The 16,904-nt window shown below is 54.7% G+C and overlaps 1 protein-coding gene across 6 annotated transcripts; it reads left to right on the forward strand.

The window, feature by feature from the left end:
* Positions 1–111: 111 nt before the first annotated feature.
* PTK6 (protein tyrosine kinase 6) lies at positions 112–11,028 on the forward strand. Of its 6 annotated transcripts, XM_063633415.1 has the most exons (9): positions 112–1,075; positions 2,604–2,725; positions 3,341–3,504; positions 3,950–4,103; positions 4,940–5,101; positions 6,453–6,634; positions 7,138–7,291; positions 7,649–8,163; positions 9,780–11,028. In XM_063633415.1, exons 1-8 carry the CDS (start codon positions 846–848, stop codon positions 7,834–7,836), a joined length of 1,356 nt encoding a protein of 451 aa, XP_063489485.1. In that variant the 5' UTR covers positions 112–845; the 3' UTR covers positions 7,837–8,163; positions 9,780–11,028. The 6 variants fall into 6 exon arrangements, with proteins under 6 accessions (XP_063489485.1, XP_055122064.1, XP_063489482.1 ...); XM_055266089.2 differs by lacking the exon at positions 9,780–11,028 and having other exon boundaries at positions 6,453–6,615; positions 7,649–7,781; XM_063633412.1 differs by having other exon boundaries at positions 6,453–8,163.
* Positions 11,029–16,904: the final 5,876 nt, after the last annotated feature.

Consider the following 16,904-nt stretch of genomic DNA (forward strand, 5'->3'; position numbering starts at 1 on the left):
TGTGGCCTTGGGCCCCAGTTCTGTGGGCGCTCCCAGGCCGCACTCACGGTCCTTGCCTGCCCCCTGGCGTCCGTGTGGAGGAAGGCAGCGCCCGTTTCTTCAGCTGCGGGTGCCCCTGGCGCTGCCTCCCCGGGGATCCCCCAAAACCCTTGGGCCCTCCTCTTCCGGGAAGTCCTCCGGGCCGACCCACACAGCTGGCGCTGCCCTGACTCCACTCCCTCTTCTCTGCTTGGTCCTTACCCGAGGGCGGGCCTGCCCATGAGGCGGCTCTCAGGACGCCTGCCCACAGCAGCTCCTGACATTGGGCCCTGTGCTCAGGGGTGGAGTCTGGGGCTGGGTGAGGGGAGGCACCGACGGGTGGAGGGGAAGCTTCCAGAAGTGAGGAGAGAGGCGGCCCCCACCTGTGCCCCCGCAGCTCTGAGGGTTGGGAAGGCAGCGCCTGCAGCCCTCACCTTCCTGCCCTCACCTTCCTGCCCTCAGGCTGCGAGTCTCGTTCCCAGGGGGCCCTTGGGTTCCCTGATTGCCTGAGTGTCCACAAGTTGGATCCCTGAGAAGCCCCAGCCGGGGGGTCCTCCTCCCTCTCCTGCCCTCAGGCTGGCCCTGGGGGTGCTTGCCCAGCAGGTTCCCGTAGTGGGGGCGCTAAGTGCTCAGATGGGCCCCAGTGGGTGTGAGGACTCGTGGGGCCGGCTGAGCCCTCAGGAGGAGCCGGGGTGCTCTCGAGTGCCTGTGGGTGCCGGGTGTGGCTGCTTCCCGGCCTGTCACCAGGAAGTGGGATGGCCCGCCTGCCACGCCCAGCCCTGGGTGCTCCAGCTGGGCCATAGCCTGGTACTGCCGCTGCGCCCGCCATGGTGTCCCGGGACCAGGCTCACCTGGGCCCCAAGTATGTGGGCCTCTGGGACTTCAAGGCCCGGACGGACGAGGAGCTGAGCTTCCGAGCGGGGGATGTCTTCCACGTGGCCAGGAAGGAGGAGCAGTGGTGGTGGGCCACACTGCTGGACGAGACGGGCGGGGCCGTGGCCCAGGGCTATGTGCCCCACAACTACCTGGCTGAGAGGGAGACGGTGGAGTCGGAACCGTGAGTGTCCTAGGCTCCTGGGAGCTTTGGCGCAGGCCACCCTCTAAGCACAGGGGAGGGACAGGGCTCTGGGCTGGCCCCAGGGAGGCCCAGGAAGGTGGGGACCCCGGTTCCATTTTCCTGCACCCCAAAGTCCAGGCTGGGCATCCTGCCTGGTCCTTGCTGCAGGCCCCATGCGCTGGCACCCAAGAGTGCCCAGGACTGTCCCTGCGGGAGTTGAAGCACGGGGCTCAGATGGCACGGCCCCTCCCTTGGGCTCATGGTGGTGGATGCGGCATTGCCGGGACCCAGGGAGGACAGAGGGTCCAGGGTGGACTTCTGGGGGTCCGGTGGCCAGTGACAAGGTCTGTCGGAGCGTTCCAGGGCCTTTGGGGGAAACGAAGCTTGCTCAGTTTCCAAACTGCCGGAACCAGACACACGACCTAGTTAGGGGAGCGGGCTGGCTGCTGGGCAAACTTCCTGCCTGCTGTGCCCTGCGGGGAACCAGACAGCAGCTGATGTGGCCTGGCCCCGGCTTCCATGGCTGCCTGGAGCTCAGGCTGAGGAGGGTCACACTCCTGAGATCCTGCTTTTCTCATCAGTGATTGGGTACCTACTGTGTGCGTGCATGAGTCACAGGCTGTGCAGGGTTAGCTCTTGGGGGACCCAAGCAACAAGCAGGGGAAGCTGTAAAGAGGCCATCGGGCAGGGGCCCACAGTGGAGACCCCCCTATCACGCGCAGACCCACAACCTCGTTAGTGAGCAGGGGTGCAGGGGTGGGGTCTGGCCAGAGGCTGGTCAGCTCCCAGGTGCAAAGACTCGGAGGCCTGAGAACTCGCCCAGGTGAGGAGGGGGCGGGAGGCCAGGTGGTTGGAGGGGCGGGTGGGGCAGTGCTTCCAGCTGTGCAGAAGTGGAGGGGGTGGACCCCAGGGGCTCCACGCTGGGCGGTGGTCTTCTGTGTGGGGTCCGTGTTCCAGTGGCCTGAGGGAGTCAGAGACACAAAGGGCTGGGTGCAGGTCACGTGGAGCTTCTGCGAGCTCCACCTGGAAGTCCACAGTCCAGGGCTGGCCCACACCCTGCAGCCGGGAGTTAGTGCGCGCGAGTGGCTGTGTGTGCATGTGTGTGAGTGTGTGGGCAAGTGAGCACGCATGCGCGTGTGTGTTCAGGTGTGCGGGTGAACTGTGCGCATGTGTGGGGGTATGCGACTGTGAGTGCATGTGAGTGTGCGTCACACAGGGGTGTGTGCAGGCAGCTCTGGGCAGCCCTACTGCTCAGGAGCCCTCCCCAGCTTCATCTGAGGCTCTGAGCCCTAGACACGGGCCACTCAGGGCAGGGTGTGGTAGCGCCTGCCCCTCCCCCTGCTGGGTCCTCAGGGGCCTGGCCTGGCGTTTTGGGACATTCAGGGCGTCTGGGTCAGCGACAGCTCCCGAGAGCAGCTGTGGTCAGGGCTGGGAGCTTGAGGTTCCAGGCGGGCAGGCTGGGGCCAGCGTGGGGTCCATGTGGGGTGGGCCCAGGTCCGCGTGGACTCAGACTACTCCTCCCCTGCAGGTGGTTCTTTGGCTGCATCTCCCGCTCAGAAGCTGTGCATCGGCTGCAGGCCGAGGGCAACGCCGCGGGCGCCTTCCTGATCAGGGTCAGCGAGAAGCCGAGCGCCAACTACGTCCTGTCAGGTGCGGCCCCGGCCTCCCAGCCTGTGCTTGCCTCCGGGGGTTCCTGGCTCTAAGCCCTCCCATCCCTGTGGTGAACCCAGCTCCCTCTGGCTGTGACGGGGGACGTGGACTCCTCTCCAGGGCGCTCCCATCCCCTCCACCCACCTGGCCCACTCCTCCCTGGGGCCTGGGTCACTGGCTGCTAGGGCAGTCGTGGGGCAGGGCCCCTCCCTGGGAGGGCAGGGGCTTCTCCAGCCAGCCCTGCCCGAGGCACTCGTGAGAGGTCCTCAGCACCCATGGGAACCTCGTCCAGCGTGAGACCTGAGCCTGGGGTGTGCGAGGCGCCGAGAAACCCTGTCCCTGCCCCTGAGGATCTCAGCATGGCTGGGATTTTAGGCAGCTGCCATCCAGGCGAAGGCCACTGGCTGCCTGGCACGGGGCAGAGGGGCCAGAGAGCTTGGCCAGAGCGTGCAGGGCAGGAAGAAGCCGTTCCAAGGGAGGGGAGGCAGGGGTGGTACTGAGGAAGTACCAACAGCAACTGTGGGGACCCAGAAACTCTGAGCAGGCCAGCAGGGCTGGGGAGGCAGGGAGGCGTCGGAGTTGTGGTGGCCACACAGCTCACGCTCTCCCTCCCAGTGCGGGACACGCAGGCTGTGCGGCACTACAAGATCTGGCGGCGTGCCGGGGGCCGGCTGCACCTGAACGAGGCGGTGTCCTTCCTCAGCCTGCCCGAGCTTGTGAACTACCACAGGGTCCAGAGCCTGTCCCACGGCCTGCGGCTGGCCGCGCCCTGCCGGAAGGTAGCCGCTCCGCCCTGACTTGGTCGCACAGGTTCAGGCTGGGGGGTCACAGGCTGGCGTTTCCTACTGGGAGAGGTTGGCCGGGCAGCGTGGGAGGAGTCCTGACTCACGGACCTGGGGCCCCCTGGAGGGAAGCCCGTGGTTCTGCGGAGCATAGGTGTTTGCCTGAGTTGGGGGTGGGGCCAGGAGACCACCCCCGGGCCTGGCCACTCTCGGAGAGGCCAGCGGCACTCTGCAGGGTCCTGGCTCCAGTCTGTCTGGGTGTTTTGTGCTGGGCTGGGGGCAGCCCCCAGGAGAGTCCAGCCTTGTGTCAGACACTCAGAAACCCCCAACCCAGGCTGAACGTGGCCCTAAATCTGAGGCTAAATCCAGCCTCCCTGTGCTGGCTTCACTGGCACTTCCTGAAGGATGAGCCCCTGCCCTGTGTCCCCCACTCTCCCTCCAGCACGAGCCTGAGCCCCTGCCCCATTGGGATGACTGGGAGAGGCCAAGGGAGGAGTTCACGCTCTGCAGGAAGCTGGGGTCTGGCTACTTCGGGGAGGTCTTCGAAGGCCTCTGGAAAGACCGGGTCCAGGTGGCTATTAAGGTGATTTCTCGAGGTGAGTGGGCCCCGGTCAGGGCTCTGTGTGGCCCCATGCCCGCCCTAGGCCACCCTCCCGCCCCGCCAACAGAGACCGCTGGCCTGGAGCCCCACGCAGCACCCACAGCATCTGTGCGAGAGTGGTTCCCTTTCAATTGCACCTATGTTTTTACCTAAATACATTTATTGTAAAAGAAAATTTTAGGCCGGGCACAGTGGCTCACATCTGTAATCCCAACACTTTGGGAGGCCGAGGTGGGCAGATCACGAGGTCAGGAGTTTGAGACCAGCCTGGCCAACATGGGGAAACCCCATCTCTATTAAAAATACAAAAATTAGCCGAGTGTGGAGGCATGTGCCTGTAGTCCTAGCTACTCGGGAGGCTGAGGCAGGAGAATCGCTTGAACCCAGGAGGTGGAGATTGCAGTGAGCTGAGATTGCACCACTGCACTCCAGCCTGGGCGACAGTGCGAGACCCTGTCTCGGAAAAAAAAAAAAAAAGAAAATTTAAAATCCTTGACGTAATGGAAAGCCATTAAAATAGATCACTGGAAATGGGTAAAGCTTCCCTGGAACTTCTCTGGGCCCCAGCAGAGGTCTGGCCTCCATGTCAGAGGTCTGGGCAAGGCACAGGAAGAAATCGGGTGGCTACCACGGCCCTGTGGGTACACCGGGCTGGGGGCCTGTGGGGCCGGCTGCGTCTGCCATTTCGTGGCCTCGGGAGCCAGGTGCCCTGTCGGGGGCAGGAGGTCTGTGTGTCCTGCACAGCTGCTGTGTGTGGGGGCAGGGCCTTGGCCTCTTCCTTGGGGCCGGGGGGCCAGGGGCTGCATCCATTGAGGCCACCCGTCCCCGCAGACAACCTCCTGCACCAGCAGACGCTGCAGTTGGAGATCCAGGCCATGAAGAAGCTGCGGCACAAACACATCCTGGCGCTGTACGCCGTGGTGTCCGTGGGGGACCCCGTGTACATCATCACGGAGCTCATGGCCAAGGGCAGCCTGCTGGAGCTGCTCCGCGGTGAGTGGCACGGGCCGGGCTCTCACTGGAGGCAGCGGGGGCACATGAGGAAATAAAGTGCACACCCCGCCCCCCGTCTACACGCACACACACACACACAGACACACAGGCACACACACACACAGAGACACACATGCACACACATGCGCACACACACAGACACATGCACACACAGACACACACAAGACACACACATCACGACACACACAGACATACACATAGACACAGACACACACAGAGATACACACAAAACAGATCACATGGACACACACACATAGACGGATCACACGGACACACACACAGACACACGCTGACCCAAATGCACACACAGACACACACACACACTGACCCAGACGCACACACACACACACAGAGATCACATTGGCTCAAAGACTTCATCGTCTCTAAGTTCCATTATTTCTTTTCTCACCAAAACCAAAGACAATCGCTGCCAGAGAATTGAGATGCCCGTGCGTGAAGACGCAGTTTGGATTCCGATGTTAGAATGGGAGGGAACATTGTGGTGTAGGAAAAATGCCGTGTGTGTCTGAGGAGAGCTACATTGAGGCACCACTCACGTTTGAGCTCTGAGCAAAAGGCTCCGTACCCCTCACCCTCACACAAAGGGCTGGATCATCTCAGACAGTCCCCACGCCCTTCAGGGTCCTCCGGGACGGAATGCGGGGTAACAGGCACCACCAGGCCGCATGCCGCTTACACTCAGCCATTCTCCTGCTCGAGCTCCCGCTGCCTACATCACGCAGTCATGAGCTTCTTCGCTGGTCCTTCTGCGTCCAGCTCCTCCCGCGTCATCACAAACTTCCAGAAGGGAAATCGCTGGGCCAGGCCACTAGGAACTGCTTCTTGGTCTCGCTCTGTCGCCCAGCCTGGAGTGCAGTGGTGCGATCTCGGCTCGCTGCAAGCTCCACCTCCCAGGTTCACGCCATTCTCTTGGCTCAGCCTCCCGAGTAGCTGGGACTATGGGCGCCCGCCACCACGCCCGGCTAATTTTTTGTATTTTTAGTAGAGACGGGGTTTCACCGTGTTAGCCAGGATGGTCTCGATCTCCTGACCTCCTGATCCGCCCGCCTCAGCCTCTCAAGTGCTGGGATTACAGGCGGGAGCCACCGCGCCTGGCTTGCTCCTTGGTTCGTGATACACAGTTGCCTTCCAGAAGGGCGGTGGCTGGCCTGCAGTTCCAATTTTCAATCAGGCCAGCTGCCCTTTGCCCCGGCCCCTCCTCTGAGCCCGCAGAGCTTGGAGGCAGATGAGACACAGCCCAGCCTCCCCACCCCTTCCCCACCTCAGCTGGCTCAGCTGACCCCAGGCTCTGCTCCACTCCCCTCTGCAGACTCTGATGAGAAAGTCCTGCCCGTTTCGGAGCTGCTGGACATCGCCTGGCAGGTGGCTGAGGGCATGTGTTACCTGGAGTCCCAGAATTACATCCACCGGGACCTGGCTGCCAGGAACATCCTCGTCGGGGAAAACACCCTCTGCAAAGTTGGGGACTTCGGGTTGGCCAGGCTTATCAAGGTGGGGCCCTCAGGGGGCGTGGCCGGGGGTGTGGCCGGAGGGCCGGGGGCTTCCTGTGTGTGGAGCTGGGGACTCGGCTGGGAGCAGGATGCGGCCGCTGCCCTCGGGAGCCCAGGCCGAGCAGGGAGGTGGGAAGCCGCCGTGAGTCTGGTGGGGTCCCCATTCCGAGTGGCACACACAGCAGGGCCCACCACGCAGCCGCTGCCTTGTTCACGTGCCTGGTTCACTGGTCCAGCCCTGGGCCCCTCTGATGGCCTGGGAGCCTCCCAGTTCCCTGTCCCCCGGGCCCTCCCGTCCCCACACACCTGGAATCCCAGGGGAAGTTGGGCTCCTGAAGGTGGTCAGGCCCCAGTGCGGCCTTAGCTGCAGCGGCCGTGTGTGGGTCAGACAGTGGGGTCATCACCGTCCCACTGCTGGGGCAGTGTGGCCGCTGTGCCCGTCCATGTTTTGGGGGCAGGGCATGGGCAGCCCCCACGGCCCACTCACCACCAGCCTGACTGCAGGAGGAAGTCTACCTCTCCCAGGACCACAATGTCCCCTACAAGTGGACGGCCCCCGAGGCGCTCTCCCGAGGCCATTACTCCACCAAATCCGACGTCTGGTCCTTTGGGATTCTCCTGCATGAGATTTTCAGCAGGGGTCAGGTGCCCTACCCAGGTACTGCCCTCAGTGTCCCTGACTGGGCATGGGAGGCAGAGTGGGGGAGGTCCTAGGTAGCCGGCAGGGATGGTGGGGGGTGCTTCCCCCATGGGCTTCAGGGCCCTCCGCCACCGGCCGTCACCTGACCTCCACACCTGCACCATTCTCTGAGCACCCAGGCTGGTGCCTGGAGCTGCCCGTTGGAGCCCCGTCCAGAGGGAGGTGTTGGCAGTGGACAGTGTGCTGGGTGGCGCCAAGGCGTGGCAGCTGAGGCTGCCGGGAAGGCCCCAGGGAGGGGCAGTGGATGGCTGGTGTGGCTTCTTGGGGGAGGGTAGGCAGGTGGGCCCCAGCTCCTCTCATCCCTGTCGGCCGCAGGCATGTCCAACCACGAGGCCTTCCTGAGGGTGGACGCCGGCTACCGCATGCCCTGCCCTCTGGAGTGCCCGCCCAGCATGCACAAGCTGATGCTGACATGCTGGTACAGGGACCCCGAGCAGAGACCCTGCTTCAAGGCCCTGCGGGAGAGGCTCTCCAGCTTCACCAGCTACGAGAACCCGATCTGAGCTTCTGTGGAGCGGGCACGGCCGGCCCTGCTGAGGAGGGGCCTGGGCAGAGGGCCTGGACCTGGGATCAAGGCCCACGCGCTGCCCTGGGGTTTACTGAGGTGATGGGTGCAGGAAAGGTTCACAAACGTGGAGTGTCTGCGTCCAATACACGCGTGTGCTCCTCTCGTTAGCCCGTCGTGTGAAACGTGGAGTGTCTGCGTCCAATACACGCGTGTGCTCCTCTCGTTACCCTGTCGTGTGTGCCTTGGGTCTCCGCTGCTGACAGGCAGCCTGCTCCAGAGTCTGCAGATGAGATCTCGGGAGACTGACATGAAGCCAGCAGAGGTCAGAGGGGACTCTGACCACAGCCCGCTCTCTGGCTGTCTGTCTGCAGTGCCCGGCTGAGGGTGGGAGGCAAACACGTCCTGTCCCTGCTCTTCCCAGTTCAGCTTGGCGGGAGAAAGTCACTCGCGTGCCCACAGGTCCTTTCCTCCCAGGGGACAGTGTTTCTTTCCTGTTTGTCTTGTGTCTTGAGAACTTGGCTTTATGACCGGTGAGAACTCTCTCCCGGGTCTTCTCCAGCCCGAGCATCACTGCCCGAGGCGCCAGCTCGGTCTCACCGTCCACATCCACGAGGGGCTTTTCCCGCCTCCACCTTTGTGGCTGGGTCTTAGTGCTGGAAAGCGCTCCTCACTCGTGCGCTGCAAGGGCCCTTCTCTGCTGTCTGTGGGGTGGCTCCGGGCTGCGGGGGCTGCCTCCTTTGCACCTGCTTTTGAAGGTGTCTCTTTCATTCATGGTTAAGTCATAAAAAGCTTATTGGTTTTGGTTTTGACTCACCTGAAAGTCTTTTTGGTTTAAAAGAAGAACAGGCTGGGCACGGTGGCTCACGCCTGTAATCCCGGCACTTTGGGAGGCCGAGGCGGGTGGATCATGAGGTCAGGAGATGGAGACCATCCTGGCTAACATAGTGAAACCCCGTCTCTACTAAAAATACAAAATTTAGCCAAGTGTGGTGGCGGGCACCTGTAGTCCCAGCTACTCAGGAGGCTGAGGCAGGAGAATGGCATGAACCCGGGAGGCGGAGCTTGCACTGAGCCGAGATTACACCAGTGCACTCCAGCCTGGGAGACAGAAGGAGATTCCGTCTCCAAAAAACAAGAACAAAAAAGAGTTCAGCACTGCCACGAATAACACTTACTGTTTCTTCCAGCAGAAATAGGATAATAGGATATTTTAAAGGATTTTTTTTTTTTTTTTTTTTTTTTTTTTTTGAGACGGAGTCTTGCTCTTTCGCCCAGGCTGGAGTGCAGTGGCGCAATCTCGGCTCACTGCAAGCTCCGCGTCCCGGGTTCACGCCATTCTCCTGCCTCAACCTTTCCGAGTAGCTGGGACTACAGGCGCCCGCCACCACGCCCGGCTAATTTTTTGTATTTTTTAGTAGAGACGGGGTTTCACTGTGGTCTCGATCTCCTGACCTTGTGATCCGCCCGCCTCGGCCTCCCAAAGTGCTGGGATTACAAGCGTGAGCCACCGCGCCCGGCCTTAAATGATTTTTTTTAAAAAGAGTTTTCTGGTCAAAAGTTGGCTTAATGAGAAACTGATAGTTGGGGCATATATATAATCTTTGTTTGTTTGTTTTGGAACGGAGTCTCACTATGTTGCCCAAACTGGAGTGCAGTGGCGTGATCTCAGGTCACTGCAACCTCTGCCTCCTGGGTTCAAGTGATTCTCCTGCCTCAGCTTCCTGAGTAGCTTCATTACAAGGGCCCACCACCACGTCTGTCTAATTTTTGTATTTTTAGTAGAGATGGGGTTTCACCATGTTGACCACGCTGGTTTCAAACTCCTGATCTCAGGTGATCCGCCCACCTCAGCCTCCCAAAGGGCTGGGATGACAGGTGTGAGCCGCGGCGCCGGGCCCCAAGGCCTCTCTCTTCTCTCACTGGCTCCTGCTTCTCCAGCTTCTAGGTAACAGGAAACTCTTCTGGAAGCCCTGGGGGCGTCGGCTCCATCAGCTCTGCCCACTCCCTGCTGGACCTTCCTGGCGTCCGTGGGAGCTTCCCATGGCCTCTCCTCTGAGCCCTTCTCTCCATCTGCTTCCGCTCCTCCTTCCTCCTTTTGCTAGCCTTGTTCTCCTCTCTGGCCCCCTCAAGTCCTCACGATGTCCCCTTCCTGCATGGTTCTGACACCCGTGTCCACCGCACCAGAACTCTCCCTTCCCACGTCGGCCCCGGCACGGGGACTTCAGGGCTTCCTGTTCCCAAGAAGCAACTGCCTGAGGCTGGGAAGGCTGAGCTAGATTGTGGCTCCTGAAGCTCTCCCGGTCGCTCCCAGAAACGAGTCCACGGCCTCCTCAAGGTTGACCTCTGACCTTAAACATGTCCCCAGACTCCTTCTGAGAACACAGTTTTTTCTCTGTGCCTTCGAGATGTAAATTTTCTACCTCAGGCCGGGCGCGGTGGCTCAAGCCTGTAATCCCAGCACTTTGGGAGGCCGAGGTGGGCGGATCACAAGGTCAGGAGATCGAGACCATCCTGGCTAACACGGTGAAACCCCATCTCTACTAAAAATACAAAAAAAAAATTAGCCGGGCGTGTTGGCAGGCGCCTGTAGTCCCAGCTACTTGGGAGGCTGAGGCAGGAGAATGGCGTGAACCCGGGAGGTGGAGCTTGCAGTGAGCCGAGATCGCGCCACTGCACTCCAGCCAGGGGGACAGAGAAAGACTCCGTCTCAAAAAAAAAAAAAAAAAAAAAAAAAAAAAATTTTCTACCTCGTCTCTTGTAAAACCTGAACCATCTTTTTGAAAATACAAACTTCAGGGAGATGACTGTCCTCGGGGTGGTGGGGGGAGATTATTGAAAACTGGGCAAATAAAAAAACGTAGAAGTCTTTTCCACAAATATTAGTAAAAAGCTTTAGCCATCTGAGTGAGGAATCTTAACTTGTCTCATTTTGGCCAGAAACACACCTTGGAGAGAAATATGAGGAAAAACCAGCTTGGGCAACAGAGACAGACCCCATCTCTACCAAAAAAAAAAAAAAAAAAAATTAGCCAGGCGTGGCAGCGTTCACCTGTAGTCCCAGCTACTCATGAAGCTGAGGCAGGAGGATCCCTTGAACCCAGGAGGTTGAGGCTGCAGTGAGCTGTGACTGCACCACTGTACTCCAGCCTGGACAAGAGTGAGACCCTGTCTCAAAAAATAAAAATAATTGAAGAGACACCTATGTTTCACTGACTTGAGAATAAAAATTCTAAAGCAATAGCTGTAAGATCTGTTTTGTATCTCTTTATGTATTCTTTATGTATATATGTGTTTGTATTATATATTCATGATTTTCTCAGATGGTATTACCACATTATAAAGTATCTTTAAACAGTTATTTTCAGTTTGGCTTACAGATAAATGAGTAGTTATGTAAACAAAATATTCCTAAAAATCTGAGAAATATAGAAACTAAGCCAAATTTTTAAAATAAGTGTACGTGATCTGGGCTAATCTTTGGTAAATAAAACTAGTTTTAAGAATGTTGGTAAAATTAAAAAAGGAATGGCTTCAGAATTGTCAGCATTAAATACAATGCAGGTATAACTTTTTTTGGTCTGGGCTTAGTAGTAAAACAAGTTTATGTTATCGCCACTAAATCTTTAAGATCATAAAACTATAAACCCAAACTAAGAGCAGAATACACAGTAAAAATGAATTGCTGATGTAGGTCAGCTGTGGAAGGAAGGGGGTAGGAGCGGAGGGGGAAGAGGGTGGGGGGAGGAGCAGAGGGGGAAGAGGGTCGGGGGAGGAGCGGAGGGGGAAGAGGGTGGGGGGAGGAGCAGAGGGGGAAGAGGGTCGGGGGAGGAGCAGAGGGGGAAGAGGAGTGAGAATACCATGTTTTTCTTTTTAGTTTCTTTGCTTCTGTGATGTTTTTGATATTTGTGGTAACTAAGGAAACTAACTCATGATGATGGCCAGTTTTGTTTAATGTCTCATGAAATCTTCATGAGGAGTTCAATCATAATCGTTAAGAACAAGTGAATTAGGTGAATATAAGTGGTATAAGAGTTTATAAATACATTTCTAAATACTTTTTTCTTTTCTTTTTTTTTTTTTTTTTTTGAGACAGAGTCTTGCTGTGTCGCCCAGGCTGGAGTGCAGTGGCACAATCTCGGCTCACTGCAAGCTCCGCCTCCTGGGTTCACACCATTCTCCTGCCTCAGCCTCCTGAGTAGCTGGGACTATAGGCACGTGCCACCACGCCAGGCTATTTTGTATTTTTAGTAGAGATGGGGTTTCACCGTGTTAGCCAGGACGGTGGTCTTCATCTCCTGACCTCGTGATCCGCCCACCTTGGCCTCCCAAAGTGCTGGGATTACAGGTGTGAGCCACCATGCCCGGCCTTTTTTTTTTTTTTTTTTTTTTCAGAAGGAGTCTTGCTCTCTGGCCCCAGGCTGGAGTGCAGTGGCGTGATCTCGGCTCACTGCAACCTCTGCCTGCTGGGTTCAAGCGATTCTCCCGCCTCAGCCTCCTGAGTAGCTGGGATTACAGGCACCCGCAACCACACCTGGCTAATTTTTATGTTTTCAGTAGAGACAGGGTTTCGCCATGTTGGCCAGGCTGGTCTCAAACTCCTGACCTCGGGTGACCCACCTGCCTTGGCCTCCCAAAGCACTGGGATTACAGGAGTGAGCCACCACACCTAGCCTAAATTAAAATGTTTTATTTTTACTTTTTAGAGACACCATCACCCAGGCTCAAGTGCAGTGGTTTGGTTGCAGCTCACTGCGGCCTCCAACTCCTGGGCTCAAGCGATCCTCCTACCTCTGATTCCAAAGTGTGGGGATCACAGGCATGAGCTACTGTGCCAGGTATAAATGAACTTTTAAACAATAATTGTTTTATAAATTATGTCTACTTAAAAACAGTTTCCAAAATCTTTTTGGTAATTTGCAACCTTAAAAGTTATTTTATACTTTAGGAGGTCAAGGCAGGAGGATTGCTTGATCCCAGGAGTTTGAGACCAGCCTAGGCAACATAAGGAGATCCAGAGATCCCATCTTTAAAAAAATAAAACATAAAAAATTAGCTGGGTGTGGTGGCACCTGCCTGTGGTCCCAGCTACTCGAGAGGCTGAGGCAAGAGGATGGCTTGAGGCTGGGAGGTCGAGGCTGCAGTGATCACACCACCACACTCCAGCCTGGGCAGCAGAGTGAGACCCTGTCTCAAAATAAAAATAAGTAAATAAAAGTTATTCTAAGTTAAATTAAGTAATAGATATTCTATGTCTGGGCCATTTCTTTTTTAATTTAAATTTAATTTTTGTGGGTACATAGTAGGTGTATGTATTTATGGGGTACGTGAGTCATGTTAACCCAGCCATACAGTGTGTAATAATCACATCAAGGTAAATGCAGACCCATCAACTCAATCAGGCATCCTCTCTTTATGTTACAAACAATCCAACTCTACTTTTAGTTATTTAACATGTACAAGGAATTATTGACTGTAGTCACTCTGTTAATTCTCTGCTTAAGCAGAATGACCGATTCTTCCAGAATGAGATAAAGAAGATGTAGGACGAAAATGAAAAGCTGATGGAGACATTAAAAGAAAGTCATAAAGGCTTGTGGAAAAGGAATCTTTGAAAATGAATCTTACCCGGGCGCGGTGGCTCACGCCTGTCATCCCGGCACTTTGGGAGGCCGAGGCGGGCGGATCACGAGGTCAGGAGTTCGAGACCAGCCTGGCCAACATGGCAAAACCTCATCTCTATAAAAAATATAAAAATTGGCAGGGCGTGGTGGCTCATGCCTGTCATCCCAGCACTTTGGGAGGCTGAGGCGGGCGGATCATGAGGTCAGGATATCGAGACCATCCTGGCTAACACGGTGAAACCCCGTCTCTACTAAAAATACAAAAAATTAGCCAGGCGTGGTGGCGGGGGCCTGTAGTCCCAGCTACCTGGGAGGCTGAGGTAGGAGAATGGTGTGAACCCTGGGGGGCGGAGCCTGCAGTGAGGCGAGATTGTGCCACTGCACTCCAGCCTGGGTGAAAGAGTGGGACTCCTTCTCAAAAAAAAAAAAAAAAAAGAAAAAAAAAGAAAATGAATCTTACCTTGTGTAGTCAAAGCTGGCCAAGATTGGCTGAAGTTATTTCTAAAAGTCTTTTTAAACATTAGCTTTAGTATTAATAGTACACTGATACAAAACCAGAATTTCGTATTATGAAAAGTTTTATTTTTTAAAAATAATTGGGCTAGGAAACAAGAATGTTGTGTTTTAAGATAATTTTAAGATAATTTCTTGTACTTTATATTGTCTTTTATTAGGTCTTTGGTTACTTGAGAAAACTGAGTCTTCTCAACATTACAACAGGTAAGTTTGGCTCATAACTATGGAAACTTCTGTATTTGCCTTTTAAAATCATCGTCACTTTGATTAGACAGCCAAGATCATATTTAATCAAGTGTTTTTAAGCCTTTTGACATTTTTGACAACTCCCTAGAGTCAAATTCTAAATTAAGTATTTTTAGGCGAGGTGCGGTGGCTCACGCCTGTAATCCCAGCACTTCGGGAGGCCGAGGTGGGAGGATCACTTGAAGCCAGGAGTTTGAGATCAGCCTGGACGACAAAGTGAGACCCCGTCTGTATAAAAATAAAAATAAAAAATGCAGCCAGGCGTGGTGGTGTGAGCCTGTAGTCTCAGCTACTTGGGAGGCTGGGATGGGAGGATCACTTGAGCCTGAGAGTTCAAGGCTGCAGTGAGCCTTGAAAAATAATTTTGGGGGCCGGGCACGGTGGCTCACGCCTGTAATTCCAGCACTTCGGGAGGCTGAGGCGGGCAGATCACGAGGTCAGGAGATCGAGACCATCCTGGCTAACACAGTGAAAACCCATCTCTACTAAAAAAAATGCAAAAAATTAGCCGGGTGTGGTGGCAGGCGCCTGTAGTCCCAGCTATGTGGGAGGCTGGGGCAGGAGAATGGCGTGAACCCGGGAGGTGGAGCCTTCAGTGAGCCGAGATCGCGCCATGGCACTCCAGCCTGGGCGACAGAGCGAGACTCTATCTCAAAAAAAAAAAAAAAAAAAAAGAAAGAAAGAAAAACGATTTTGGGAGTTTCTAGAAAGGTACTAGGATTTCTCAAAAGGATTTGTTTTCCACCTTGTGAAAGACAGATGTCAAACTAATCAGGCTTATTCGACGTGCTACATTAGATGCAAAGCATGTGAAATAGTGACACTAAGTCTTCTGGAGGTTCTATTAATTTGCAGCCGGTCACGGTGGCTCACGCCTGTAATCCCAGCAGTTTGGGAGACCGGGCGCGGTGGCTCACACCTGTAAGCCCACCACTTTGGGAAGCCGAGGTGGGTGGATCACCTGAGGTCGGGAGTTCAAGACCAGCCTGACCAACATGGCAAAACCCTATCTCTACTAAAAATACAAAAATTAGTCAGGCATGGTGGCGGGCACCTGTAATCCCAGAGACTTGGGAGGCTGAGGCAGGAGAATCACTTGAACCTGAGAGGCGAGGTTGCAGTGATCTGAGATTGCGCCATTGCACTCCAGCCTGGGCGACAGAGCAAGACGCCATCTCAAAAAAAAAAAAGAAAGAAAGAAAGAAAGAAAAACGATTTTGGGAGTTTCTAGAAAGGTACTAGGATTTCTCAAAAGGATTTGTCTTCCGCCTTGTGAAAGACAGATGTCAAACTAATCAGGCTTATTCGACGTGCTACATTAGATGCAAAGCGTGTGAAATAGTGACACTAAGTCTTCTGGAGGTTCTATTTACAGGTTTGTTTTTGATATGAGTGTTGCAGAAACTCTATAAAATTCCTAGAAGTCCGATACATTATCGTATGATATATATCCTATCTCACATGCTATTTCTAGAAATCTGGTACAATCTTATCAGTCATAATTTTGGTTATTACATTAAAATGCTGTATGCCACAGAAATAACCAAATTTCCTTGCCAACTGTGTCACGAATATAAAACTCTCATCAGATCCTGAGCCACGGCTATCTCAAGTCTTTAGTCATTCACAGTTATTATCTTATTTTGATTTTTTTCTGAAAGCTTTGCAATGAGCTAGTCCCAAATTGTTTATTCTTCAAAGAGATTCGTGGGAAGGATTCTGACAGGTGTTCTGGAGCACAGGTTTCTGATTCAGATCACACCCTTGGATTGGGTGAAAATTTCCAGAACTCGAAGGAGGAACCTGGCAGGGCCACAAAAGTGCCGTCCCAGGATCAACCAGAACAAGAATTAATGACATGGGAATGAATGAACTGACGAGGATGTTTACTGTTTAATGACTTTTGTCTGAAACGTTACGGTTCTTTAATATTTTGTTATCCAGATTTAAGAAAACGTTTTTTGTTTTTGTTTTTGAAGACAGGGTCTTGCTCTGTCACCCAGGCTGGAGTGCAGTGGCGTGAACACAGCTCATTGCAGCCTTGAATTCTCAGGCTCAGGTGATCCTCCCGCCTCAGCCTCCTGAATAGCTGGGACTACAGGAATGCACCACCACACCTGGCTAATTTTAAATTTGTTTTTAAGGAGATTCAGGGTCTTGCTATGTTGCCCAGGCTGGTCTCGAACTCCTGGGCTCTAGCAATCCTCCTGCCTCGGGACTGCAGGCATGAGCTGCTGCGCCCAGCCTGGGCACGAAAGCCGTCTGTACGAGAATTGCTGGGGAAATTTCTCTGAAGTCTGTATCAAGTGGGGCAGCTTCAGCTTACGGGCTTCGGGAAAAGAGCAGTTTTAATTTTCAGTGACTCCATGAGGAATGGTGGAAGAAAAAATTGGAAAGAGTGGTTTGGTGAGTTGTAGGCAAATATCAGAGGAAACTGAAGTTCAGGACCTGGTCCGGATCACAGGTGGGTGACAAAACCTCCAGACAGCAAACCGGGCTAGAGTCTAACAGTGGGGGCACGATAGTTTTATAGTGAAACATAATTTTTCTCTCTACAGTCAACAAATTTATTTTTCTTTTTCTTTCTTTTTTTTTTTTGAGATGGAGTTTTGCTCTTATTGCCCAGGCTGGAGTGCAATGGCTTGATCTCGGCTCACAGCAACCTCTGCCTCCCAGGTTC

Source organism: Symphalangus syndactylus, chromosome 24 (genome assembly GCF_028878055.3).
Source record: "Symphalangus syndactylus isolate Jambi chromosome 24, NHGRI_mSymSyn1-v2.1_pri, whole genome shotgun sequence".
NCBI classification, from domain to species: domain Eukaryota; kingdom Metazoa; phylum Chordata; class Mammalia; order Primates; family Hylobatidae; genus Symphalangus; species Symphalangus syndactylus.